Source organism: Anser cygnoides, chromosome 8, assembly GCF_040182565.1.
Source record: "Anser cygnoides isolate HZ-2024a breed goose chromosome 8, Taihu_goose_T2T_genome, whole genome shotgun sequence".
Lineage (NCBI taxonomy): Eukaryota > Metazoa > Chordata > Aves > Anseriformes > Anatidae > Anser > Anser cygnoides.
Window position 1 is genome coordinate 31722153 of NC_089880.1, and position 27488 is coordinate 31749640.

General features: G+C 57.0%; 2 protein-coding genes across 4 annotated transcripts in view; both read left to right on the plus strand.

Moving 5' to 3' along the window:
• Positions 1–31: 31 nt before the first annotated feature.
• Positions 32–10667, plus strand: AK4 (adenylate kinase 4). The gene is made up of 5 exons (XM_048061898.2): positions 32–433; positions 5335–5454; positions 6820–6992; positions 7325–7443; positions 8434–10667. Exons 1-5 carry the CDS (start codon positions 289–291, stop codon positions 8546–8548), a joined length of 672 nt encoding a protein of 223 aa, XP_047917855.1. The 5' UTR covers positions 32–288; the 3' UTR covers positions 8549–10667.
• A 1284-nt stretch (positions 10668–11951) lies between these two features.
• Positions 11952–27488, plus strand: part of DNAJC6 (DnaJ heat shock protein family (Hsp40) member C6) — a 46047-nt gene continuing 30510 nt past the window's right edge. The window contains exon 1 of one of the 3 annotated variants that reach the window (XM_067001264.1): positions 11952–12072. In XM_067001264.1, the coding sequence (XP_066857365.1) occupies positions 12051–12072 (22 nt within the window). In that variant the 5' untranslated portion in view covers positions 11952–12050. Of the gene's footprint in view, positions 12073–21534; positions 21727–27488 lie in introns of those variants that run through there. The other 2 variants (XM_048062152.2, XM_067001263.1) reach the window with 2 other exon arrangements.

The following is a 27488-nucleotide window of genomic DNA, read 5'->3' on the forward strand; positions in this document are numbered from 1 at the left end:
CCGTACACACCCCCCCCCCCCCCCCTTCCCCGCTCCGTGCTGATGTGTACGGGCGGCGGGTGAGCGGCTCGGCACGGCTCGCCTCGGCTCCCCCCCCCCGCCCCCCCCCAGCACGCCATTTTGCGGGGCTCCCCGGCATGCGGGGTCCCGTCGGGGGCGGCGAGGCGGCGGGGACCCCCCTCAGTGCCCCCCTCTTAGCTCTGGGTCCCCCCCCGCGGGCTGCGTGAGGCGGGGGGCGGGGGGGTGTGCTGCGGCGGTGCCCCCCGAGGGACCCCCCCCGGGCCGGCCATGGCCTCCAAGGTGCTGCGGGCCGTGGTGCTGGGCCCCCCCGGCTCGGGCAAGGGGACGGTGTGCGAGAGGATCGCCCGCAGCTTCGGGCTGCAGCACCTCTCCAGCGGGCAGTTCCTGCGGGAGAGCCTCCGCCGCGGCGGCGGTGAGTGCCCGGGGTGCCCCGACGGGACGGGGATGGGATGGGATGGGGACGGGGATGGGCACGGGCACGGACGGGGCGAGCCCCGGGGGGAAACCTCCGTGGGGGGTCCTCGCCTCGCTGCCGGCCCCACGGGGACGGGGCGGCCCCGCGTGTCCCCCCGCTCGGCCGCCGGTGCGCGTCCCTCTCCGGGTTTGAGGCTGGATTTCGTTATTAGGCTTCTCCCTCCATCTTGGCTGTGCCGAGCTGGCCGGGGAAAAGCGGGCTGGGGCGCAGCGGGGAGCCTTCGTCCCAGCCCCCCGGGTGGGCACGGCTGGGGAGAAGCCCGGCCAAAAAAACCCTGGGTGTTCGCGCACCGACGGCCGGCCTCGGCGCCCGGGGTCACGGCCCTCCCGTGTCAGCTTCACCGTCCGCCAGGGTTTTGTAGGAGTGGGGTTAAATCGCCCAGCTTGGGTCCCAGCGCCTGCCGCGACACCCGCCGTGCGAGGGACGCGCTGAGAACATGCGCGTGTTCACGGGGAAAGCCCTCGGGGAAGCTTGCTGTGGGTTGTGGGGTGTCCCGACTGCGTGCCGTGCCGTGCCAGCCCCTATGGTGAGGCCACTGGGGTGGCACGGGGCGCCCCTGTGACCCCCGAGTCCTTATTAAGCTCCCCTACAGGATCAGGGAGGCCGGGGGCTGCGGTGCTGCCAGCCCACCCCGTGTTTCACATCCGAAGCCCTTCGGAGAGCTGACAGTCTGTGCTGTGCTTCGCTGGGGGCCGTCCCAGCCGGTAACGGATCCCGCAAAGTTTTGGGAGCCAGCAGCCGGGCGGCGCGGGGCTGCCCCCAGCCGTGGCTGGGCGATGCCAGCGCCGCTGCTCGTGGCGGGTGTGCGAGAGACCTGCCCGGGGAGGAAACTGACTCAGAGGAGCCATAAAACGACACAAAACAGCCCATAGGAACAAGGCGCGCTTTGCCTTTTTAGAGGTGTGACAAGAAAGGGAGAGAAAAAAAAAAAAAGGAGGGGGGGAGGATAAACTTTCAGAGCTGTGTGCTCTGTGGGGCGTTGCACGCTCGTTTAAAAATACCCAGATTTCCTTCCATAAATAAAAAAAAAAAAAGCACGGTAATATTTCCTCTGGGGAGAGGCTCGAAATTTGGAAAATCCCAATAACTCTTTTGGCTGAGCCGCGGAGCACCTGGGCGAGGACCAAGCGGTGCAGTGGCGGGTGGGAAACGTGGGTGGAGAGGCAGGTAAGATTGCTCAGGAGTAGAGCCGCCAAAATTTCACACAGCTGACGTGCCTTTCAGGTGCCACCTTTGACTTCGCCTCTGGTCATAGCTCTCACTAATGTGCAGCTGTTTCTTTGTTGTTTTTTTTTTTCTTCTTCTTCCTTTTTTTTTTTAGCTATTTGCTTTGGACAAGCTGTTACATGACCACGCAGCGACGTGCCAGCTCTGGAGGAAGCTGGATGGAAGTAAATTCCCTTCCTGAGTTTGTCATCCGTGCCACTGGCTTTGCGTTGTAGGGGAGATGAGGCCAGCCGTACAGACACCCCGCTGCCCTCCAGAGGGACCCGCCAAGGGGTTTTAGAGCAGCCTCTGGGCAAGGATGCCGTGCAGGAGTGGATTTGGAGGTGATTTTCCCATCTCAGGAAGCCGGAGGACACCCGAGCATCCCGCACAGAGCGAGCCCTGTGGCTCCACGTGCTGCGGGGTGGCTGGATGTGCCGCTGCCGCTGAAACCCTTGGGGTTTTGTAACAGTGACTCGGCAAGGGCATCCGCTGCCACGGATGTGTTGGTTAATCAGTGCCTCGTTTAGTGGCTGCCCTGCTGTGCAAAAGTGCTTTGTTTGGACTGCTTTTGGTGCTGTGCAGGGGGTACTGGAGGGCAGCGACCGTTTTCCTCGGCCAGTTCTTGTCCCAGTGCCCAGGTCGTTGCCTCTGGTGCCTGCAGCGTCCCGGGGTCTCGGCAGGGCTCAGCTAATTCCAACAAAACCGCACGCCCTGGGAGACGCCCGGGTCTCGCGGGCGTCTCACTGCTCCGCTCGCTGCCCCGCTTTTGGGGGGCAGAAGGGTGCTGCGATGACGGGAACCATGAGCTGAAAGGGGTGGGAGAGGGGAAAAGCAGGGCAGCTGGGAGGGGGTCGGTGACGGCCCCAGATCTGTGGCCGTGCCATGCTCCAGCTCCCCAGAGGGAGGCCAGGCTGGCGGAGACGGGGTGAGAACGAGAGCCCTGGATTGGGGAGGTGGATTTGGGGGCTCCGAGGACCCCATCCAGCTGGGGTTGTTCCGGCTTGGTGCGCAGATAACCACGGGCAGTGCTGCATTAACCACCCGGAGCTCCTCCTCTCCATTAACGCTGCGCTGCCGTAGCCTAAATAAAGAAATCCTGCAAAAGGTTGCCCCGGGGGGCCCAAAGTCTGCGTTAGCTCGCAGTGTCCGGCCAGGGGGCCGCTGGCAAGCGAAGCCCTCGCGCCCGCACAGTGCTTCCAGCCGCAGCCCGCCTCCTGCGCCCCGTCTTCGGGAACAGCCTCTCCTTGAGCCCCTGGCGGCCTCCGCAGCCCCCAGGCGCAGCGGGAGGCGTCGCTGGAGGCCGGGACCCGCTTTGATGATAAGGGCTCAGGGGCACGGGTGCGGGGTTGCGCCGGGAAGGGACGGGGACAGCAGGGTCTGAAGTCCTGCGGCCGTTAGCTTAGCGGGACGGAGCGATAGCAGCGTGGATTTTGGCCCCTGGGTGGGATCTGCGCCAGGCCAGGCGGCTGAACCCCCCGACCGTCGCGTGGCGGGCCCAGGATCCGCAGGGAGATGTCGTGCACGGGCTGAGGAAGCCCTGCCCAAACCCTGCCGCTGCGCGGCTCGGGGCTGGGGCACGCTTCGCTGGCGAAACGCACGAGGTGGGTTGGGAAAACCCGAGGTAAAGCCTGCCTCGCCGAAGCCATGCGGTGGGAGCGGGGCTGTGCTGCAGGGACGACGAGGTCCAGCACGTCCCGGGTGCCGGGAAGCTCTGCGGGTCCTCCGCGAGAAGCATCTGCCCCCCTCCAGATCCCACCAGCCAGCACGCGGCAGCGCGCGGGCACGTGAATAAATATTAAAAAACCGTGGGCGGCCGCGGTGGTATTTACGCCCTACGAGGTCTCCGTGCTGGTCGCGTGAGACGTAACGGTTCCTTCCCATCGCCGCGCGCTTCCCCGAGCAGGAGCGCGGCGTACGGGCAGCGGCGTCGAGCCTGTCGTCGGGAAAGGCTCCGGGTGCTGCCCCTGGCGGGCGCTGCGGCTCCGGGCAGAGCTGCTCAGCAGCGTCGGTCGCTGTGATTGTGGGGCCGGGGGCGAGGGGCTCTCTCCGGGAGCCGTACATCCCGCACAGAGCCTCCCGCCTGCCCGAAACGCCGCCTGTGGCCAGGTGCGGGTGCCTGCCGGGTTTGACGTCTCGCTGCCGTCCGGAAAAGCAGGGCCTGGAGAGCCCCTTCCCCTTCGATCGGCTTGCGCGTTCCAGCTGCTGTGCTCCAAACTCACCGGTAACGGATACCGGGACCAGTACGGGGCCGAGCTCAGGCAGAGGCGGTGCCGCGGAGGTTGGCGGGGTCTCCCCTGGAGGGAGAGACGAGCGATGGGCAACCCCGCCGGGGTTGGGATTTGGGGGGCATCGCCCCGCCTGCGCCTCCCTCCGCGCGCAGCCGTCGGTGCAAAACCCCAGCAGCTGGCCCCGTGCAGCATGGCTCGTGGGACTTCAGACGGAGGGCTGGTGCTCTGGGAGGGCTGAAACGCGCTGTTTTCACTAGAAAACACGCAAAAATGTTCGTTTTGGTTCCAACCGTCGTTAGCTGCTCGGGGAAGGGGAGCGGGTCTGGTCCCCGTGCAGACGGAAGGGGCAGAGCCTCTCCGGGGGCAGGGGCAGGGCTTGCCCCAGCTGGTGGCAGGGAGTAGCTGTATTTTCCAAACAGTTTCTTCAAGCTAAGAGAAGAAGAAAGAGAAAATTGTGGACGATCTGTAACGCAAGACCCAGCCGAATTTGTCTCAGGCCCCTTTTCTCACCGGCTGCCCCGTGCTGGCCGTGCCCGTTGTGCGGGGCCGGTCGGGGGGGTAGGCAGAAACCCCAGCAATCCTCCTCGCTGTTCAGAGTACCCAAGCTGCAATAAAAATGGGGGGGGGGAAAAAAAAAAAGTGGAACCGAGCCTGCTGGTGGCCGCCCGGGGGACTGAGGCTGCAGGGAAGGTGGATCCGGGCCGGGTTCGTGCCGCAGGGAACCATCGCTGCCCCCGAGGCACTTTCTCAGCTCCAGCTGATGCAGGGGAGAGTCAAGCAGGAGCCTGCTCAGGTGCAGTCGCCCTGCAGGTACGCTGCAGTCATGTTCTCAGGTGTTTGATCTGGGAAAACAGTTTTCTTATCTGAGTGCATCTTGAGCTGAGCCTCTGAAGTCTTAAAGCCCCGTGGACGGAAAGCTGTGTTCTGCTTTCCGCAGCCGTAGCGAGCGCTCCGAGGCTTGTGTTCTCAAACGAGCTTCCTGGTGGTGCCTGTTTACTGCCGCGGCCTGCATGTGAAGTCTTGAATTTGCACCTCTTAGGATAATTTCTAAGAGAGAGTGCCAGCTTCTCACGAGGACGGCTGTACGTGGAAGCAGGAGGAGGCAGACTTGGTGCCTCCGAGCCAGGTGCTGCCGGCTGTACAAACGTTACCCAAACGCATCGTTTGTCTTCATAACTTCACTGGAAACCTCTCCGAAGCGCAGTGACGGCCGCTGTAATTCTGTGCGGTGTAATTATTTGTACAGCAGATGTACAGATTTGTCCCCTCTGAGGACAGGGATGCTGCCGAGAGGCTCCCGGATGAGCAATCTCAGAGGGCAGACAGAATTTGAGGGGGAGCGGTGTTTTTTTAGCAGAAACGTCACGCACTTTTTTTTTTTCTTTCCTTTAACTTGAACAGAAGTTGGCGTCTTGGCAAAGCAGTACCTCGAGCGAGGCCTCCTGGTGCCGGACCACGTCATCACGCGCGTGATGATGACGGAGCTGGAGAAGCGGCGAGCGGAGCACTGGCTGCTCGACGGTGAGTGCCTCCCGGACGGGAGCATCCCAGGGGCCTTTAAAACGTCATTGTGCTGCCGATGGCTTTGCAGCAGCAGGAGAGAGAAGACCAAAGGTGCCTTTTGGGGTCCTGCTGGCAGCAGGAGTGGGGGCAGGTGGCCCTGAACTGCTCCCAGGGGCAGTGCTTTCGGGGGCCAGCGCGAAGTCCACCTATCATTGCAGTAAACCAAGAGCTCGAGGTAGGGCTCCACAACCTTTAAGCTGCAGAGCTAAAAAATAAGAAAAAGTTCGCCCCGAGCTCCGGCTGCCCTCGTGGAGACGCTGCGGACAGCCGTGGTGGCCTGGGAGCGCCCAGAAGGGCTGTGGGATTTGGGGAGGGGAGGGACGGGGCAAGTAGCTGTGCCCTGGGGGTCCGGCAGCACTCTGGGACCTTGAGCCCTGTGGGGTCAGGCTGGGTTGAAGCAGCCCCTGAGTTCATGGAACGTGAGGAGAGTTAGTTAATAGCCAGTAATTAACAACCGCGAGCCTCATTTCCTTGTATCAAAGAGTTTCTTTGATTGTTTCCTAAGTTTTTAAGTCACAAAAAGAGGCAAGTGGGTGAACAAGCCACCCCAAACTCAGTCCTCGCTGTCAAAATTTCATTACTCTTATGATAACATTACTTAATTCATCTGCTGGTTGGCACACAGTGCAGCGAGTAGCGCTGTATGAACAAAGACGTACGTTTGCTGCGTTAAAACTCAAGTGTTTCAACATCCACGAGCGTCTGCGTCCCGGCGCTCAGATCCAGGCTCGTGCAGCGCGGGGCCGCTCTGGGCTGGTTGGTGGCGGTGCGTGGGAGCTACCCGCAGGCAGCACGGCTCGGGGACAAGCTGCTGTCCTGCCGCTGCTTTGTGCCCAACACCGGGCCACGAGGCGCAAGGAGCGGGCTTAGTTCAAGCAGTCCGTACGCAAATAACAGCCCGACTAGGCGCGGTAAAGCAGACCTCACGTATTCTTCCTCATAACGACTCGTTCATTAGCTGTGGTGGCGTCCTGACCGGGCTCTCAGCTCATAATTCTTTGCTTGGGAAAAAGCCTGGGCTTTTTCAGATCTTCGCTGAGCTCTGTGGCGCCCTGGAGAGGCGGGGAGGTGGGGCAGGTCCTCCTGCTGGACGCGGTTTCTCGGGAGAAGACGAGCCCGCAGCGACCTGCGTGCTGTATTTTGGGAGCCGGTGCTGGGGGAGCTATTTTTTGCCGCAGCCATCTGGTGGATGCCTCTCTTTCACACCATTTGGGCTGCAGCGAGGAGCTGTGCTATCTTTACAGCGCCGGGGCCGCGGGGCGGGCAGGCAGATGCTTTCCTGCCGCTCACCCGGCCCCTCTCTGCCGCGGCGCGTGCCCGCAGGTTTCCCGCGGACGCTGGGGCAAGCCGAGGCGCTGGACAGGATCTGCGAGCTGGACCTGGTGATCAGCCTGAACATCCCCTTCGAGACGCTGAAGGACCGCCTGAGCGCCCGCTGGATCCACCCGGCGAGCGGCAGGGTCTACAACATGGAGTTCAACCCGCCCCACGTTCACGTAAGAGCCCGTAGCGCCGGGGTCGTGCCCGTCAGGAGGGAGGCGAAGGTCAGAGGCGCCTTGCGCTGCGTGGGTGGGCTGGCACGATCCTAAATTATACTGGGGAAGAAATCCCACGTAGTGAGACCCAGGGGCTGCGGGGGTGCCGGAGGGCTTTGTCCTTGGCAGCTGCCCCGCAGGAGTTGTGCAACGTGCACTCAGCCAAGCGAGGTTTGCGTCAAGCGCCGTGCGAAGGCGCCCAGGCCTAACCGCCTCGAGCAGCCGGGGCGTGGGGCAGCGGGGGCAGCTCCCCGGGGAGCCGCAGCCCCTGGATGGCGTTGGCCTTTCCGCAGGGCGTCGACGACCTGACGGGCGAGCCGCTGGTCCAGCGCGAGGACGACAAACCCGAGGCCGTCGCTGCCCGGCTGAGGAAGTACAAGGATGCCGCCAAGCCAGTGATAGAGCTATACAAGTGAGTGGGACCGCGCGAAATAAACCACAGCGTGCCCACGGCCCCTGCCGGGCGCTGGGGGGCAGCTCGCTGCGCTCAGCAGCGCATCGGTGTCCACGGAGGCGGCGGCCTTGCAGAGAGCGCTTCGCTGCGCTCGCAAAACCAGCAGCATCTTTCTGTGCTGCTTAAAATAACACAAATGGACGAGTTTGTTAAATAACCCCCGGTGCTGTGCAGCCCGGAGCGGTGTGTTTGCCCTGCAAAAAACAGGCTGAGGGCCCTGCCCTTTTAGGTGAAGTACGGGGCAGCTGGCAGCAGGGCGGAAGAAGGGAGAGCAAAGGGTGGTAGAAAATGCGTGGGCTGGGAGCATCCACGCTTGAGGGGAAGGTGGGAAGGGGTCCTCCAGCCGCTGCTCACGTGGGAACAAGCTGTGTCGTAAGCGTCTCGGTAACTCTGCGTCCTTAAAACATCCCTCAGAGCTCAGCTGTTGCAGCTTCTAACCACGCATTGCCGCGCCGACGCCCAGGGCTGGCTTGGGGGGCTCTGCTGTAAGCGGCCGGACGCGCTTCAGGCTCTGTCCCTTCTGCACGTGCTGTTGTTGTTTCGGGGCAGGCATCCCCTGGCCACGTTGGGGATAGATCTGGGGTTGTGAGATGCTACCAGGACCTGCTGAAAGGGCACGAGGAGCGTTTTAAAAAGGAAAATTGCCCTTACGTTGGGCAGGGTGGGAAGCAGGGCCCTACTTGTCCCACGCTCTTAAGCATGTGAATAAATCCTGCTGCCTTAGGCCTACACAGTGCTTTAGTGGGGACGGAGGCGAGCTGTGAGGTGTGTGGTGGGATTGGGGTGGCCGCCTGGGTTCGGCTCACCCATGTGTGAACACATTTAACCCCTCGCTGCCCCTCCTGTGGCCCAGAAAGCCACGGGGAGCTTCCCTGGAGTAGCTCTGCCTGCAGATGTCCCGTCCCTGGGCGCTGCTGGCACTGACTTTTCCTCTCAACTCTCTTCCAGGAGCAGGGGTATCCTGCACTCGTTTTCGGGGACAGAGACCAACAAGATCTGGCCGTACGTGTACGCTCTGCTTTCCAACAGGATCCCCCCTGTGCACTCGGAAGAGGAGAACTAACCAGTTTGGGTGGAGGACCAGGAACTGATGGGATAACGTGTTTGGTTTCTCCGCACAGAGCTAAAGCTGTGCGCTAATTAGGTGATCAGGCAGTACCTATGGCCGCTTCCCCAGGCGTGCTGGATAACAGCTGTGGAAACACACCTATAGCCAGTATCAGGGTGAAAAGGTCTTCGCTTATAAGGTCAAGTCTGCTAGAATAAGTGTTTTTTTTTTCTTCTGAGGCTAGAAAGTATTCCTGCCGGTGATCCCACTGCACAGATCAGCGATGCAAACCTAGGTAATGATTATTTCAGGTTTACACAACTTGCCGTGATTTCCCTGCCACCCCCCTATGAAACCCCAGCCTCTCTCTAAGCCTACACCGTGTCATTCCATTGCTCCGCAGCACTGTTTACTGCAGATCACTCTGTTGTAGTTTTTTTTAAATTATTTTCTATTAAATTTATTTCTTAGAGAAATAAAGCTCTAGAATGCGAGCGTTAGCCCCGTGGGAACTGGTGAGGAACACAGAAAACGTTCACGTTACAGAGCTCAGAAATGTGAAGATCACATTTCCAGTAATAGAAACAGAAGAGGGAAAACATGGGAGGTAAACTACACGCTTGTGCTTTTTCTGTAAAGAGAGATGAAAAAAAAAAAACACAACACATTATGAAAAGCTGCTATACAGTCTGCTTGTCCTGAGCTGGTGTGACGTGGAGCAGGAAGGTGAGCAGGTCGGTGCCAGGGAAGAGCTGCACTCCTCGTGCTTACCTTGCCCGTCGCTTTTCATACCGTGAGACATGTTGGTGTTGTAGTAGCTTCTCCCAGAGATTTATTTTAACGCGTTTTGCTCTGGGGGAGAATTTGAGTCATTCCTTGTTCCTTGCTGCCTTTGTACCCGAGGTCCTTGCGGAAGCCCGGGCTGTTCCCCGAGGAAATGCCCCTTGTGGAGGGGTTCGCCCGCAGTGGCCGCAGGCTCTTGCGCTGCCGTCCCGCTGTCAGTCCTTATGCCCATGAGGGCTGCCAGAAGTGGTCGCGCCCCGATGCTCAGCCCGTTTCAGCAGCGTGCACCTCGTCTGAAACGGCATCAGCGTGCCCCTTCCGCCCAGACCTGTTTGTGTAACTGGGATTTAAAGGCCCTGCGGGTGTTGCTGCTGCCCCGTGCGCAGGAGCTTTGGGCGCAGACCCCAGCTTTTCTGAACTGGACGTGCCGTGAGCCCGCGGGGGGCTCGCTGCTGGGGCACAGCACCGAATCCGTGGGGATGCTCTGCTGGTCTCCTCGCGTTGCCTTATTTTATAGACTATGTATTTAAGAAAAAAAGCAAGATGTGTATTTTTTAATGGTTTAGAAAAAAAGCACTGAGTTTTAGCATCCGCTTTGGAGAACGCTTCGCTGAGCTGCTTGCCCCGGTGGAGCTGGGCAGCGTAGCAGGGATGCAGGAAAGCTGTCGCTACCCCAGCCCCGTGGCATCAATTAGAGCGGCCTGGGCAAGTTTCTGGTGCTGAAGTGTCACTGTTTTGTTGCTGGGAGAGCGGGTCTCTGGCAGGGCAGGGGGAACCGACTTTGGGGTTTTTTTTTGGCTGCTTGTGCAAAACTTGAGCACATCTTAATGCCACCAGAGGAGCCCCTGACGGTTGCTGGCTCAGTCAGAGGCAGCTCGGCCGTGGCTCTCTCCTGATAACGGAGCCAGAAGCCGTTGGGCACCCGCCGAGCAGCAGCAGCCATCCCCCATGTGCTGCCCAGCCCGGGGCAGGGCTTGCGGTTGGGTTTGCCCCAGGAGAGACCCTGAGCACTTGTTTTAAAGGCTCTGAGCCCTTCTGCAGATGCAGAAGCCCTGCGACCACGCATGCCTCCAGCCCTCGGGACAGATTTTTCTACAAGAATTGTTGTACTGTGCACTTTCGTAGACCAAACCCCGCAGCGGCACGCACCCAGCCCCTCGCCTTCCCTCCCTGCCGTGTGCTCCGTGCTGAATCCTGTTCCCTCCAGCGCCGGCCGTTCTGCAAGGACCAAGGTGCCGCGCGGGGGGCACTGGGGGCCCGCGCCCCGGTTTGCTCTTGCAGCTTCTTCCCAGGGAATGGCCACCACTGTGCTGCTGCTCGAAAGATGTAAATAAAATTTTTCTCCTGCTTATCCCTGTGCTGGTGGTGTCTGTCTGTGAGTTTTGCTGGACGGTCACTGCGCTGGGCTCTGCACGAGCCCTTTCCCCACACCAAGGTAGTAATGGGCTCGTGTTTGACCCAGGGTTTGTCCACGGGAGCCTCTGGAACTGCTGGGCACGAGGGGGAGGAGGGTGGGGAGGAAGGAGAGGAGCTGGAGCATCCCCACTCCAATGGGAGGAAATCCCCCCCTATGTTTTTTTGGCTTGAACACAACGCTGCTGTTTGGGTCCTGCCTTACAGCCAGCTCCTTTAGTTGGTAAAATCTAAACTAAAAAGTTTAAAAGGGCAGCTCGGGTGCTGCGGATGAGGCTGGCTGTTCGTCCCCTTCCACCCTTGTTGCACAGAAAGTCGTTCTCGTTTCCCCGTGTAACTTCCCCCAGTAAAGGCACTGGAGCATTAGGTGCAGCAGCAACGCGCCAGCTCGCACTGTGCCCCGAGTAATCCGTCACGTGGATCGGGGCAGAGGGAATTAAAAGCTGGAAGTGCCCCAGCTCATCATTACCAGCTCGCAGATCCTATCGGTTTTTTTTTATTTCTTTTTAATTACAGCCAGCAGCTCGGGGCCCCGGTCCCATGCGTGGAGTAAAGCAGAGGCTCTGCAGTGACTGGGAGGGGGAAAAAAGGGCGATGGGGCTGGAACCGCTGCTGAGAGGGGGGAATGGGGACCAAGGAGCTGAACCCCTGTGGGGGAACACGGGGGACGGGTGGGTTTGGGGGGAACCCCAGGGGGCTCTGCAACTTTGTGCCAGCTGCGGCTGCCCTTCGGCTTGCTGCCATCGCCAGGCACCGCTACCCGGGGGGGTAAAGCACAGGCCCCGTTGGTGTCACCGCCCCACGATTTGTCGCCCCCCCGTTTTCTCCCCCGCGACTTCACGGAGGGGAAAGCGGCTGCGGGTCTGCGGCTGAGGGCTGCCAGCGTTTCTTCGAACCTCGCCGCGACCCTAAACTCAGCCAGCTTCCCACCTCTCCGCCTGCTCACCTGCACCGCACAACGCCCCCCCCCCCCCCCAGTTTGTGTAAGGCCCGTAGCGCCGTGCTCTCCTCATTCCTGCCGCTTCTTTGCGGCCAGCTTGCCCCACCTCGGCCTGCGGGGCCGCCGGGCGAGCAGCCCCGGGGCCCCCCCGACCCCCCCGGGGGTCACCGCGCATCCCCGGGGCCGGGGCGGGGGGGACACAGACGAGCTACTGGCGGGGCTCGGACGGCGCTGGGGGCTCCGCCTGTCCGTCCGTCCGTCGCTCCCTCTGTCCGCCCGTCCGTCCGTCCGCGCGGCCGCGTGCGCGTGCCCGCGCCGCCGCCACCGCCCCCGCGAGCGGGCGCTGCCGGCTGCGGCGCGGCCCCGGCGGGCGGCGGGAGCATGGAGGCGGCGGCGGGGCCAGGTGAGGCGGCGCCGGGCAGGGGTCGGGGTCGGGGCCGGGGGGTCGGGGCGAGCAGCCGGGGGGAAGGGGCCGCTGGGGGGCCCGGGGGGCCGCTGCCCGTTGGCTGCGGGGGGGCCGCTACGAAGCCCGCTGCCCGCTCGGGCCGCCCCAACGCGGCCGCGCAGCCGGGAGCGGGGCTGGCTGCGGACTGCACCGAGAGCGGGCGTCCCGAAATCCCGGGTCCCTGCAACCCGAAATCTCGGGTCCCTGCCTCCCTGCATCCTGAAATCCCGGCTCCCTGCATCACGGCATCCCAAAATCCCGGCTCCCTGCCTCCCTGCCTCCTTGCCTCCCTACATCCCGAAATCCCGGGGTCCCCGCATCCCGAAATCCCGGGTCCCCTTGCATCCCGAAATCCCAGGTCCCTGCATCCCGAAATCCCAGCTCCCTGCATCCCTGCATCCCGGGTCCCTGCATCACAGCATCCCAAAATGCCGGCATCCCTGCACCCCAAGTCCCTGCTTCCCTGCATCCCAGGTCCCCGCGTCCCTTCACCCCGGCATCCCGGCATCCCGGCTCCCTGCCTCGCTGCGTCCTGACATCGCGGGTCCCTGCAGCCCTGCCTCCCTGCAGCCCTGCTCCCTGCTTCCCTGCATCCCAGCCCCCCGGTCCCTGCCTCCCTGCATCCCTCCCGGCACCCCGAAATCAGTGGCCGTACGCGGCAGCGCTGTGAATGCCTCTTGGGCATACCGCCTCCCCCGAAGGGAAAGGGAATGGTTTGGGGGCTCGAAAAAATAATAACAGCTTGTATCGGGGCCTCCCTGCGGCAAGGTTAACCGGTGTACGTGTAGCACAGAAATGCTGATACGAAGCGCTGATACGCAGCCTCCTGCAGCACATCTGCTGCGGGGCTGACCTTCAGAGCTGCGCGCTTCGTTACTGCGAGACAAACACGGCGCTGCCTTCCCCGCAACAGCCCCGCTTCAGGCCCGAGAGAAGGAAAAAAAAAAAAAAAAGAAAAAAAGAAAAATTCGCGGCTGCTGCGGGAGGGGCCAGCAGGGCCGGGGCGAGTGGTGGGCTCGTGGCCTCCGGACCTCCACTCGCCGCTGCAGTGCAGGTGCGTGGCTGTCCTGCCCGGCACTGCTGCTGGATCGCCTGAAATCAGGAGATATTTAATGTTTTTCTGATGTATTTGGGGCTGTCATTACTGCAGCCTTATTTTGCGTGCTGGCAGGGGGAGAGGTAGAGGTGGAGGAGGAGAAGAAGAAGGGGGAGGAGGGGGAGGAGGAGGAGGAGGGTGAGGAATATTTTGGCCAGGACTCCGGGACTGCGAACGACGGACTTTTTCAGTGCCTGCATTTAGCCGAGGGCCTCCATCTTCTGCTGTCCCTTCCCCAGCAGATTTCTCTTAGTCATAGCCTTCCCGGAGAGAAAAAAATAAACACGCATCTGTGCATCGAGCCATTCCGATGGCACAGGCAGCATGAAGGCAACCCGGGCCGCACTATATTTAGACAGCCGTGACACAGCCTGCTTGTTTATGGCCCCGGAAAGACTCGCAGCCCACAGATGCAGTATTTCGGGGCGGCCGTGGCCTTTAAGGAGGAACCACGCTGTGGCCTTGAGCTCCGGGTTTCTCTGCTGGCCCTGGCAGTGCTGGCTGCGGCCTTTAACTGCTGACCCAACTCTTCTGCCCCGGGCCGCACGCTGCGCCCGCCGCCCTGCCCCGAGCAGCTCTGGCGGGTGCTCGGCCGGCCAACGGGACGGATTTTTGGTGGGGATTTGCTGAAATCCGGCCCTGTGCGTGCCGGCCCCTGGCGTGCAGATTTGGAGGATAAAACCCCGGGGCTGCAGGGACGCGGCCTGGAAATCCCAGCTGCCAGGGCGCCGCCGTCGCTGCCGCCGCCGCTCAGATGGGATTAGGGGCGCGGGAGAAGCTGCCGTGAGGAGCTCTCAAAGCCGAAACGCTATAAATAGCTCTTTTTATTATTTATAAGCAAATATGAATAATAATTTATGAACCTTTAAGGTAGTTCATGTTACGATAGCGTACGAAGCCCTATTTTGGTAGGCGCTGTAGACAATACAGAGATTTTATTTTCCTAAATATATTTTTGTCTTCGGTAACCCAAAATACACAGGATGGGAAATGGTATCCACGTAGATCTGAATCCTGGCAGGGAAACAGATTTGTGCTGAGCAAACTCATGAAGGGAGGCTGAGGCGGGGGCCAGGATTGTGCCCGAACCCTCTGCGGTGGGGCTGTTGCCGTGCAGGAGGTGTGGGACGTTCGCTTGGCGGTGCCGATCCCAGCCCAGGGTGTGCCGTGTGTGCTCAGGATGCTCTCCCGGGAAGCCAGGACAGAGCTGGAGCTGCCAGAGCCGAGGTTTTGGGGCGAAGGCAGCGCTGGGTGGCACGGCAGGCGCGGGCCGTGCTGTGGAAACCGAGAAGCCGGCTTCTGGCTCCTGCAGCGCTCCGTGCACGGCCCGCAGCCACGGCCCCGGCGATGCGCTGCCGAGTCCCCCCACGCCGGTGCAATTCAACCTCCTGCCCCTTGAGACGCATCCAAGCCGCTCTTCCGAAACCGCGGAGCGCGGGCAGCGCCGTGGGGAGAGCGTCGCCTGCCTGGGGGCGGCTGCAGGAGCACGGCCGAGGAAATGGGGAACGGACGCAGACCTGGGCCCACGCCGCACCGCCGCCGCGATCGAGGGCTGTAAGTCAGCCGGTGCTGTGAGCGGAGGCCGGCCCCGCGCTGCAATGCTTCATACAGCAGCCAGAATGAGCAACAAGGCTCTGATAATATTGTTCTTCCAACTAGTTGTAGAGCAGCAGCCCACTACCAAAATCTGTAAGAGCGCGGAAACACTTCAACGGGGGAAAAAAGAAGTGCTGGCTTCGTGGAGAACCTCCCGGTGCTGTCAGGCCCACCTGTATCTCCCCACCCTTCGCAGGCAGGACCTCACGTAGATGTTCGTCAGAGAGAAACTCTGAAAGCTGTAGCGAGGATGCTCATCCCCTGCCCCATCCTCTGTCCCGCGCAGGTGTGCCGGCAGGAGCGGCATGCGAGGGGTGGCGGTGCCGCCTGTGGTTCCCCTTCTGCTCTCGGGGCCATGCTCACGGCGTGCAGGGCTCCTCTCCCGTGCCCCGGTCGTGGCCACCCGAGAGCCTCGGCTGATTATTTTCAGACACAGCAAGTGCTGAGGGAATCGCATCATGTCTCTGGAAAATGAGCCAAGGCGGTTTGGGACTCACGGCATTGGTCGTGCCAGGTGAAAGCTGAGCTGCGCGTCGCAGCTTACACGTTTGATCGGGGATGTTAGCATTTGCCACAGGAAACCCATTTGCTTCCTTTAGTTTTCAATCTTTAAATCAAACTCCTTAATCTTCCTTTTTTTTTTTTTTTTTATTTTGCCTTTTTTTTTTTCCTAATGAAAGTAAAATCCTGTTGAACTGCCGCTGGGGTCAGACGCAGAAGTTAACCGCGGACGACTCGCTTGCTGTGTGAAGAAGCTGTCTAATCGCCTCCCTCCTTGTTTGTACCACCAGCCTTTCCCGACGCAAACGATGCCCTGAAAGGGGAAATTCAGCATGGCGCTGGGGACGTTTTGCGTGCGTTTATAAGTGCAGAGCTCTGGGTGCTAGCTTTGCGTTGTGTTACACGCAGCAGAAAGGAGCAGCAGCACAACCTGCAGCCGTGCACCGGCTGCACGGAGCGTTCGCCTTGCTGCTCGGTCCCGAGGCTCAGCGCCACGCTGGGATTTTCCCGGGGCACCAGCTGCGGGGCGGGCGCTGGGTGCAGGACTTGCGCTGACGGAGATGCCGCTGTGGCTCAGAACTCGTGCCTCTGCTTCCAGTCGGCATCACGCACAGGAGTATTTTGCAGCCTTGCAGACAGGCTTCAGGAGGCCCGGATTTTTCATGGCATTTAGCCATTTAGTGAATGGGAAGCAATGGGCGGTAGGCAGGCACTGAAATACCCGATTTTTACCCAAATACCTGATTCGGCCTCGATGCGCTGTATGGACGGCCGCACAGCCTCCGATTTCCCAGCAGCTTGCAGGCTGGGGACTTCCTGAGCTGACGGTGACGCTCCCCGATTTAATGTCCCCTTGGGGATTGGCGTCCCTTGCGTTTCCCCAGCTCTGTGAACCGCTGCTGGGGAGCCCCCCGAGTCCTTGAACACTCGGAAACAAAGTCCTAGGCTGGCGTGAGTAAGCCGTGCATCGTCCCCAGCAGCAATTTAACGAGGCTGAGAGGCGAGCTACAAAAACATGCAGAGGCAGCAGTACGCTTAATGGCGTGTGATATCACGGAGGGCAGGAATGGACGGGGAGATAATAACAGAGTCACGCTGAAGTCACTGGAAAACAAAATAATGGCAAGCTGTATTGATAAAAAAGGGGGAAGAAGGCAGGGAGGGTAGCGCAAAGGGGGTTGGTTTGTATGTGCTAGATTTATTTCATGGCCAAGTTGTCTGCCCCCAAGTCCTGACCCACAGCGGGAATGCTGTGCACTGCGAGAGAGAAGACACAAACCCAGGAGCCCGAGGGGGCCGCTTTCTTTTCAGATTTTACGTTTTTGTCTCCCTGGTAAGGTTTAGCTTTTCTTTCAGAACAACTTTTCTAAGCCACTTCACAAAGGATTGGATTATCTGACTCCCCTCTCTCCACCTCCGTTCCTAAAACTCCCCGCCTGATCTGCCTGGGGCCCAGCGCATCCCACAGGGGTAGGGTGCTGCGCCGCCCTGAGTAGCTGCTGCCTGAGCAGCTCCTTATTTCTCCAGCAAATCCAGGCCCGGACAAACCATTCCCATAGCCACAAGCAGAAAAGGAACCACATGGCTGTCCTTGACTCCGGTCCAAATATCCCTTATTTATCCTCAGCACAAGTCCTGATACTGCTCTGAAACCGTATTTCTGGCTCTGTGCCCGGGGCCTGTACCTGTGGTGCTACCACGTGCCTGTTCCCCGAGCTGTGCACGGGTGTCAGTGCTCCTGGCCAGCCCGTGGGGCTGCACGAACGATGAGCAAAGCCCCCGGGCGGGAGGGCAGGGAGCGTCACCCTCGCTGCACCGGTCATTTACGCCCCAAAGTCATTCGTGCTGGAACTACATCTCATGCCTCGTGTCTGAAAGTGGCGACAAAAGTTTTGAGTTTGTTGTTGTTGTTGTTTTTTTAATATTTGAATGCACCAGGCCAAAAGTAAAATGGAAACATTAAGATATTCTCCACCTGTGGCAGCAGCAACCCAAAACGCAGTGGTATTATTTCTTCCAGTCCATCTGGGCTGCCTGCTGATGGGAGCCGAGGCAGACCTGGCCCAGGCGAGAGCTTGCTGGCTTTAATCAATTCAATCAGATTTGCTTAACCAGGGTTAAACGAGCAGCCCTTATTTAAAATGCTGGCAGCTGGGGAGGGTTTGGGTGTGCTGGGCTCTCCCTGGGGAGGAGGGTGGTGGGACAGATATTTCTCCTGAGAGTAAAGCTCGTGAGCGCTTGCTGGAGTAAAATACCCATGGGGCAGGTTCAGGAGGACAAAAAGGTTCAGGTCTGACAAAAATGTGGTGATGCTCTTGCTTTTCTGCTGAAAGAGTCAAAATTAGGGTCAAAGCTAACCCATGTGAGGCGTGCTCTTCCCTGCCCTGTGGGGCTGAGCTGGCGTGAGCAGGGCCGTAACCCCACGGCCATGCGTGTGGCTGGGGAAGGGTTATTTTGGGGTTAGGTTCTGGATTTCTGCCACGATGTGGGACTTCCGAGGGTAAATGTGACGCTGTGACAGATGCAGCCATCAGGTCTGTACCAAATCAGTTTTTAGGGCAGGGAAGAGGCTTTTACTGCATCAAATTCCTGAAGGCTAATTAGATTAAGCATCAAAATCTCAAGTTGAAAATACAAGCAGTGTCCTGCTACCTAATGCACTCAGCAGTGGCTGTGCTGTAGACTTGGGTACTAAACGAGCACAAAAAAGGTGGTGGTGGTGGCAGCTGTCTTTTTTGTTTGCTTTTAATGTCAAAAACTGCTTTGATTTACACAGGCGTTAAGCCTCCTGGCCCTGGCAGGCCGCCTTCTATGGCACGTAGCTCGAATCCTTGATAAGGTGGCAGGGTGGGTTCCTGGGCTGTTGAAGGGTTCTCCAAAACATAGCTGTGGCTGAATGCCATCAGCCTTCCTGGAGAAGTTGCAGGGAAGGTAAGCAGAATTAAATGAGCTTGCAATGGTTTTTTTGTTATTTTTTTCCCCTCCCAGAAAATTAATTTTACAGATTATTTGTTACAAGGCCGTTGAAGGAAGTTTAAATCTGGGAGCCTGTGAATTAGGGTGGTTTGGTTAGGGTTTGAGCCCTTTGAAGAGAGAGGAGGTAAAAATGTTAATTCTCAGCCTGCAGTGATGGCACAGGGTCCCACCGCAGAGGACACAGTGCACGTAAACACAAAGAGAAAGGAAAGAAGAAATTACGGTGCCTTGAGGTGCAGAGAGAGTGATCTGCCCTACAAAGCAGTACCAGGTGCTTTGGGAAGTGGGAGTACAAAATCAAGCAGTGGGGACAAGCTCTGCCTGCTGTTTAGGGTCAGTGATAGTATGGAAACAACAGGTGGTCTCTTGGCCTTTTCTTTTAAGGTAAGATAAAGGGAAAATTTCAAACATGAATTTTCAAGAAACAAGTGTTTCAGTGAATAGAGTGAATTTGTTGTTTGCAATGGAATAACATTTGAAAAAAATGTTTAGTTCATTGGATTTTAAAGGTATTGCCTGGGATAGTAAACTAATTTTCAGGCGATAGCTGTACTTCTTTTGGTACCGCACAGTTAGAATGTGTTCATGAAGAATGAAGAGTTTAAGGTTTCACCTTAATTGTGCATCTAGTTGGGAGAGAGGTGAAAAAAAGAAATAATGCCTCCATACATTTGGTGCTTGATTACAGCTACCATAAAAGACTTCTGCCCAGGAGAGGCTGCAGCCCAGACGGAGGAGCAGACAGTGTTAGAGCCTGGGCAAATCAATTGACATTTGCAAGGTCAGCAGTGGGGAGGGAGTTTGTATCTCCCGAGTCTTGAGCAAGATGCAGTCCTCTTCATCGCGTTGTTAACATCTCCCGCAGTCCTAATGGCACCTGCCAGCCTTACCGTTCATACATTATAAAAACGTCTATATTATTTTGTAGCATCATTAGCCATGGCTCAATAAGCCTTCGAGGATGCTAATGAATTTTTCTAAGTAGCTGTTTCCCTGGATCTCTTTTTTTTTTTGCTCTCATTTTTGAAAGCCATCTGCAATTTTCTTTTTTGTATAGCATTCTTCATGCTGCAGACCTCCAAACAGGAGAAATTGTACGACCATTGACAGACTGGCCCAATTTAAGGTGTGAATTGGGTGAGGAAGGCATATTACTTAACATGTGCTCTTTGGTTAAGCTTCCCGTGGGGCTGGAAAATGAGTGAATAGGTGAAAAATCAAATCCCACATAACGTAGTCCCCTAATTCCACCAAGTGCTCTCTTTCCTTTGTAGAACTGGTAATTGCCCCGTGGTGCCCCGGGGAGGCTGTGCTGTCCCTGCTCCGTGCCTGTGCTGATGCTCTGCAGAGCCCAGGCCTGGAGTGTCAGGGTGCTGTGGGATTCCCCTTGGGGAATCCTTGGGAGAAAGACAGCTATGATCCCCCAAATGCTGGGACAAATCTGGAAAGAGAGGAATTAATGGATTCAGCAAAGAAAATCAAGCTTTCTTTTCTGAATGGGACTGCAGTCTGCCCACTGCAGATGCAACGGCAACATCGGCGTTGGGTAGGAAGCGCCGAACCCTTTTCCCGTAAGAACACTTTTGGAAGGACTTTCCTTTCACTGCCTAATGCAGATAGTCCTTTGCAACATCCCCTTGCTGCTCACCTGTGAGAGATGACTCATGGATTCAGGGCACAGTCTCGTCTAAGCTGAGCTCAAGGTGCTGGATGAAGGCCACAGATCAGGCTAGCGAGCACGGGTGACAGTTCAGCATGGGGGTTAGGCTGTGTAGGGCATGTGCTGGGCCAGGTTCCCCAGCTCGTTCCCTCCAGCGTGCGCGTGTCCGAGTGCTTGTGGTGACATTACATGGCCTCGATGTGTGCTCTTCACCCAAGAGCCTGGCTTTGCCTCTTCGCTGGTGGGCTGTTACCTCAGTGAGCAAGATAAAGGAGAATCCATCTTGAATCCCTCTCCTCCCCTGAATTTCCCATTTTAATACTAGAATGCAGAAGGAATTGCCGTATCCCTGGTTGACTAGGACAGACTCACAGATATCCCTCAAAAAGTGCCTGCACTTTTATTTTTGTCTTTGCTAGGTTGCTGCAAATGGGCAATGTGAGGGAGAGGGGCACGTTCCTACTGGTGAGCACCGCAGTCTGTGTATCGCTCTGTACGGAGCAATGTATTAACAGCCCACTAACGAATGGGTAGCAAATTCCCATTTCTAACCTTGAGTTCAAGCTGTTACCGTGAACCACTTATGTCAGGTTAATTCATTTTAGTTTGTTGCTTGTAAATCTGCTTGGATTTTTCTGAGACAATTCTGGGTCACAGATGTACCCGGTCTGCAGCGTAATGTGAAATTGTGGGAGTTACGTAAACAGGCATGCCTGACGAGGTACGGCCCTACCAGCTGCCCCCTGCCCTGCAGTGCCAAAGAGGGAAGTTTAAGCTAAATGGTGGAAATATTTCAGGTTACGGCCATTGCTTACAGAAGTGCTTGGTGGTGGTACTGCTTCAGAAGCAACCCCGCTCTGTTTTTCGAAGCAGAGTACTTTGTGTCCTTCCCGTAAGAGACCAAAGGCGTGTCTGTCATGTCTGGATGCTACAGATTTTTTTTTTGGTCTTAATTTTTCCTTAAATTAAAGAGAAATGAATGTATTAGAATGAGTCCAGAGGAGGCTGTGAGGACGATCGAGGGGCTGGGTCACCTCTCCTGTGAAGACAGGCTGGGGGAGCCTGGAAAAGAGAAGGCTCAGGGGAGGCCTGATGGGGACCTTCAGCGCCTAAAGGGGACTGCGGGAGCGATGGGGAGGGGGTGTGTAGGGACAGGGCTGGGGGTAACGGCTTTAAGCTGAAGGAGGGCAGATGAGAGGAGACACAAGGCAGAAATCCTTCACCGCGAGGGCGGTGGCCGAGTGGGATCTGAGCAGCCTGAGCTGGTGGCGGGGGGCTGGAACCGGCAGGTTCGTGAGCCCCCTTCCCCTCAGAGCCCTCTGAGACCCGCTCAGCACTGCCGGCAGCGGCCGCTTCCCTTGGGGCCTCCCTCACCCCCCCCCCCCGCTCCACACGGAGCGGGGCCGGAGGAGCTCCCGGCGGAGCCCCGGCCCCGTCACGGCCCCGGGGCGCGGAGGTGGGCGCCGCTCGACTCCTTCCGGGCCCGCGGGGGCGGGCGGGGGGCAGCGGCCGCCCCGTCCCGGGCCCGCCCCGTCCCTCCCTCCGCCGCCTCCCTCCTCCCCGGGGCCGCTTCTCTTCCGCCCAGCCCGCGGCGGCTCCCGGCTCGGCTCGTCCATGAGCCTGCTCGGGGGGTACCGCAGGAAGCCGGGCGGGGAGGGCTATGAGGCCCTGCAGCTGGTGGAGGGCGGCGGCGGCGGGGCCGGCGAGCCGGGGGCGGGCGGCCGGAGCCCCTCGAGGCAGCCGCAGCAGCAGCGCGGAGCCGATGGCACCATGGACAGCTCCGGTAGGGCCTGGGGACGACGATAGCCCGGCGGGGACAATGGCACCGTGAGGGGGGGGGGGGAACAATGGCCCCGCGGGGACAATGGCAGCGCGGACAATGGCAGCGCTTTGTCCCGGCCAGCCGCAGCCCCCCCCCCCCCCTTCCCTGCGGCCGCGGGGTGGGTGAGGGTGCCCTAAATGCACCCGTGGGTGCGTGGCTTTGCCCTGCTGAGGGCTGGTTTGTGGTTGGGGGGGGGGGGTGAACAGGGGCGTGCGGCCGCCTCGTCCCCGGGGGGAGCGGGAGGCTTGCTGTGGTCACCGCTGCTCGGGTCCCTCCTCTAAAAAGGCAGCCGTAGAGGTCGGGGGGGGGGTGGTTCTGGTGGAGGACGCGTTGCGTGCACCGCTTGTTTATTTTTTTTAAGCAGGGAGCGTTGGTCCAGATGGTGTGTACGGCTGGAGGTGGGACAGAGCCCGTCGCCGCTAAACCGCAGCTTCGCGTTTGCCTGGGCCGCCAGTAATGGAGAGCCCGCGTCTGAGGGCTCCTGGGGCTCTGGCTGGGCAGGGTGCCCGTCTCACCCAACGCCCGTAGCCGTCACAAACTTCCAGAGATTGAACTCAGGCAGGGAAATGCCCCCATTGACTTGTGGGGGGACCAAATTTTGTGTGTGTCCGTCCGTTGCAGCGGCACCATATTGCAGAGATACCCGCACCTTTCCGTGAAAGGAAGGCGTGGGCCCGAGGCACTCAGCAAGAACTCAATTCCTTAATTCATCGCCGTTGTTTTAACGTGGTGTCCTCTTCTGGGGGAGCAGGGGGCTAATGACCCACGTCTGGACCTGGGCGGGGAGAGTCTTACCTTGCATCTTTTCCACGTTTTCTCTGCTGTAATGGGAGTAATGTTTCCCTCTTTCCCCTTGCCATTTAAATGTGCTTTCTGGAGTTCTTCTCGGGGCTAGCTTTGTTTTTTTTTTTTAACTTTTTTACTCCTGGACTTCAGAAATGCAATTTAATTTGCTGCTATGATATCTTTGCTACAGTTGCTTGTAATAATAGTATGCGTCAGTAGTTTCTTACTCACAGTAGGCTGCTGTGTTACAGTTATTTGGATTCTTACATTGGCATCCACTGAGTTGGTTAGATATTATGGTCAGTTTAATGGCTGTCATTAAAGCAATCGTTTGAATGAGTTTCCTAGAACTTGAAGAACCAAAGGCGTTAGTGCTGGGGAAGGCGGCGTTCACATCTAGCCAGGTGTGGGAGCATGCTGGAGCTCGTGTCAAGCCGTGGCTTTTGTCTCGCGTCAGCTTGCTGTATTATTTGAGCGTTGCTGTTGCAGTCGTTCTGTTCTGTTTCTTCAAGCCGTTCCGCTCCCTGCCGAGCCAAAAAGAGGTGTTCGCGGATAGCTAGACAATTCCTGTGTTTACAGGTTCTGTGCAACACCCAGCCATGCCAGCAATTCAGCGGCAAACTGCAAAGACATCCCAGAGTGGTAGTTGTACGAACACCCTCTGTCTGTTTCGAGGATGCTCCCCCCTTAAATGCGTGGACTTGAGTAAGGACTGTCTCTGGGGCTCAGAAGGCGACGGCGCGGGGGTCTGCGTTAGCCCAAGCTCCCCTCCTCCTGGGCACTTGGTACTCACTGGAAGCTCCTTACAGTCCCCTGCCTAAAGCTTACAGGCACTAGAACCAGCCACACGCTTGGCAGCAGCAAACCTCAGGCCTTATTGTGGCCCTTGAATTGGGATTATATAGTTTTTTTTAATACTGTATCTGTTTCATAAGCCTTTTTGGGGGAAAGGGGAGATGGGGGCTCTAAATCTTCACATGAAGTTCAAAAGGGCTGTATCTAGTGCGATGCTCTGCTTTAAATGTGGGGTCATACTTGTATCTGCCTTGTTCATTTATTGTCTGCTGATAAATGACCAATTTTTATCAGTTCATAGCAAAGACATTTTTCTTTGCCAAGTACGAAATTATAAAAGCTTAAAGAGCTGTATCCACCCCTCAGGTGTGCTTTTGACTTCTGGTGATTCAGTAATTGAAGCTGCTCGTGAATTGTGGAGCAATTTATCTTTAATGCTGTGTGGAGATGGATAGTTCTGGTGGGGGAAATTAGGTAGCAGTATAAGAGAGGGACAGGAAAGGAAGGTGGCTGGGGTTTTGGCTTACTAGTAGCAAGGAAAAAACACCAACATTTTTATTTTTAATAAGTAAATAATATGAATATTAAATACTTGAGCCTCCTTCAGTAGTGGTGACAAAGTCTAAATTCGCACGATGGGGTGCAGCAGAGTGTGTGCTGGCTGGGGGAAGAGACCTGAGTCCCGGGGATGGAGGGGGATGAGGTGGCTCGGTGACCTGTGACAGTGCAAGGGAGCTGCTGCTGCCTCGTGGTGGGGTGCGGGAGCCTCTGCCCTGCACAGGGATGAGGCCGATCCCAAAGGTGGAATCCTTGAGGGGTCCTGGCTAAAGCAGAGCTCGTTCTGTACATCCCCTGTACCTGAACTCCCTTGTTTCTTTTTTTTTTCTTCTGGTTTTAAATGATGGTTTCATGTGTGGCAGAACAGCTGCTGCCTGCGTTATCAAAATGGCTGTTTGCAGCTGAGGAGTGAAATGGTCCTGAGGTCCCAGCCTGCATACCCAGCACCGCGGGATGTTTAACGCAGCAGGCTGCGAGGGCAGGGGCTGGGCTCTGTCTGGCCGAGTCACTGCTGTGCTTGGGGCTGTTACAGAGCACCCCGGTGAAGCTGCAGAGCTGGAGAATCAAAGCTTCCTCCCTCCCTCTTCTTCTCATTGCTCATCTGCACTAGGGCAGCGCACTCCAGACACAGAAAAATGGCCTTTACTGTCTGGAAGGTGTGTGTATAGATTAATATTAGGTGGTTATGGGAGTTAGACCGGTGAGGATTTGTGCTGAAGGCAAAGTGCTGACAATTGCGGGGCAAAGTGCTGGTGGATGTAACTAGCTACACCTGCTACTGCTGCAATTACGTGAGCTAACGTGAGCTGAGAGCAGGGCCCTGTTGGTTTTCATGATTAACTGTTTTTTTTTTTACTAGTTCATAGAAATCAATCTTAAAGTATCATCTCTTACCAGGGGCTTGCTATCTCATAAACGGCTTCTTGCAATGCAAGCCATCAGCGGTTACAGCTGTGCTGTTGACTTCCAACCACTTAGGATTATTGGCTTAGTATTTGGGGGGCTGGTGTGGGGCTGCACGGAGCTGCTTGCCCCCTGCTGCTTGCGACTGGGGGCTGTGAGCACTGCAGGGCTCTGGCTGCTGTTTGCAGCGTCTGAGCTTGGGAAAATCAGACTGCGAAAGTCTCTGGGGCTGGTAAACACTTGGTCCAGATCGTTAAAAATTCATCTGCTCCCGTAGCCTGTGCCATGCAAGGAAGCACTAACACGAGCGGTTTAACTGGAGAGGTGACCATTTGGGCTGCTGGAAGCCTGTCCTAGGGTACCTGAGCTCATGCTCCCAGGCAGTGCAAGTGGGAACTCCTTACACTGGAGTCCCTCACTGTCAGGGTTGGGTTTAGCTCAAAGGAATCAAGAGCAGAAACTTTATTTGACGTAGGGCAGCTGTATCAGTAGGGCTGGTATCTGAAGCTCCCTCCGTGTGTTATCACCGTGTCTTTGCTTGCTTTAAGCTCTGCTAGGCTCAAACCATTCAGAATGAAATGCTGGCCTGTGTGTGGTCTGAGATTTAAATTGCAGTGTAGCTCCCTCGTATAGGATTATGTTTAAGTTCTGCGACACCTGGGGTGGGCACTGAAGCTCTGTGCAACTGCAGCGTGTGCCCTGAGTGCTCAACTCTTGATGTAACACTTTTAACAACCCCTACAGAATAGGCTAGTTGCCACATAAAAGCACAATCGTAGTGCCTAAGTCCATCTTGGTCTCCAACGGGACTGATGTGTTTCTCCTCGCTGCTCATTCATCCAGAAAGCTGCTGGGTTTGAGGCTGGAGGGGAAGGGAGATGGAGGGAGACTCGAGCTGGATCTGGCAGGACACAAAACATCGCAAGTCCCAAAACCGAATTCCAGGAAGAGCGTTAATGTAGTTCTCCTTTTGTCTTCTTAACCTAAGTTTCTGGACGTGCTCAGAAGATGAGAAGCAGGCGGTGAAGAAGCAATTTATTTTGGCTTTTGCTGTGGCATTCAATAATGCTTTCTTAGCAGCTTGCTGTGTACTGAAAGAGGAGGAGGAGGTTCTAGGAAATGCAGAGAGATAAAAGTAACAGCAAGGATACGTGTTACAAAAGGAGCAAACTCTCTTTCTGTGCTCTTCTGGGATGTTTATAAACTGCCTAATCTACAAAATGGCTTTTAAACACTCGGAGGCTAGCCTGGCTTGTGCTACATACTTCCTCAGGCAGCATAACTGCAAAATAAAACGTTTTAAATAAATTGCGAGTGTTCGAGTCGAGATTTCTTTAGCTGTTTTACTCTTGCAAACCTAATCTCTTGTATGCTGGTGATTACTTTTCACTGAGTCAGGAGAGAGACGTCTCCATGTCACTGGCACGGAGACAAAGGCTGGCGCTGACAATGTTGTCTTGTCTTCTTTTCTAGCTGCATTTTCAAACAGGGAGGCTCAGTTTAATAACTCCTTTGTTTGTGTGGTGTGTTTTGGACACTTGAATGGTTTGGTGTTGGCAATAGCTTTTTTTTCCCCCTTTTTTTTTTTAATTGGTAGGGAGGTGAGGCAGAGAGAATGTCAATCACCTTTAAAGACCAATTTCACGGTCTGTGCCAAAATGACAGCGTTCCAGCCTCAAATGCTTTTTGTTCACTGTAATATCACTTTGATAACTAAGGAAAAATACGTAACAAGTTAAACAAACTTGGCACAGTACTGAGGGGGGATATTTTTCCTCTCTCAACACTTCTAAACAATGAAACAACAAAAAAAAACCCTCTCATTGTTGAAATCTTACATATTGCTTAGTTAATGGTGCGAGTGGCATCCTTAACAATTTCTCAAGCAAGGGCAGGGATGTCTTAATTCTTAAAATTTCCATGAAGTTTACATTTATGCAGTCTCAAATGAACCTTCAAATAATAAGCCTTGGGCTCCTGCAACGTTAGCTTTAGAACTTTGTCTCAGGAGGACACAGAAGGAAGCTCCTGAGCCTCCCTGCCCTGTGCTGCCCGGGGCTCCGAGCGCTTCCTGGCCAGTGGCCCCGTCCCAGCCCACGCACAGAAAACCGAGCACAGAAAGGGACGTGAGTTCTCGTGGGAGGAGGAGGAATGCAGCTTTTCATCCCAGCCCCGGGACGGAGGCACCACTGGGCATGTCACCCAACGTCTGCAGAAATGCACAGGTACGTATTTATGTGCATATCTGTGCATTTCACACACTTAAGGTGTGAGCCCAGGCCTGGTCGTGTTGGAAACGTCTCCTTTAGGAGCTTCACAGTTCGTAGACTCACAGGCTGGTTTGGGTCGGAAGGGACCTTAAAGCCCACCCAGCCCCAACCTCTGCCATGGGCAGGGACCCCTCCCAGCAGCCCAGGCTGCCCAAAGCCCATCCAGCCTGGCCTTGGGCACTGCCAGGGATGGGGCAGGGGCAGCCTCGGTGTCTCATCACCTTCATAGTAAATAATCTCTTTCTCATATCTAAACTAAATCTATCCTCTTCTAATTTAAAGCAGTTAACTGTCTTTCCTCCCAAGGTCTGTGCCGTGTGAGCCCCTTGTAAACTTACAGTAAAGGAGGACTGCTCGTAGCTTTCTGGGGTGAGAAAGGCAGAACAACACAAGGTGGCCTTTCTGACAGAA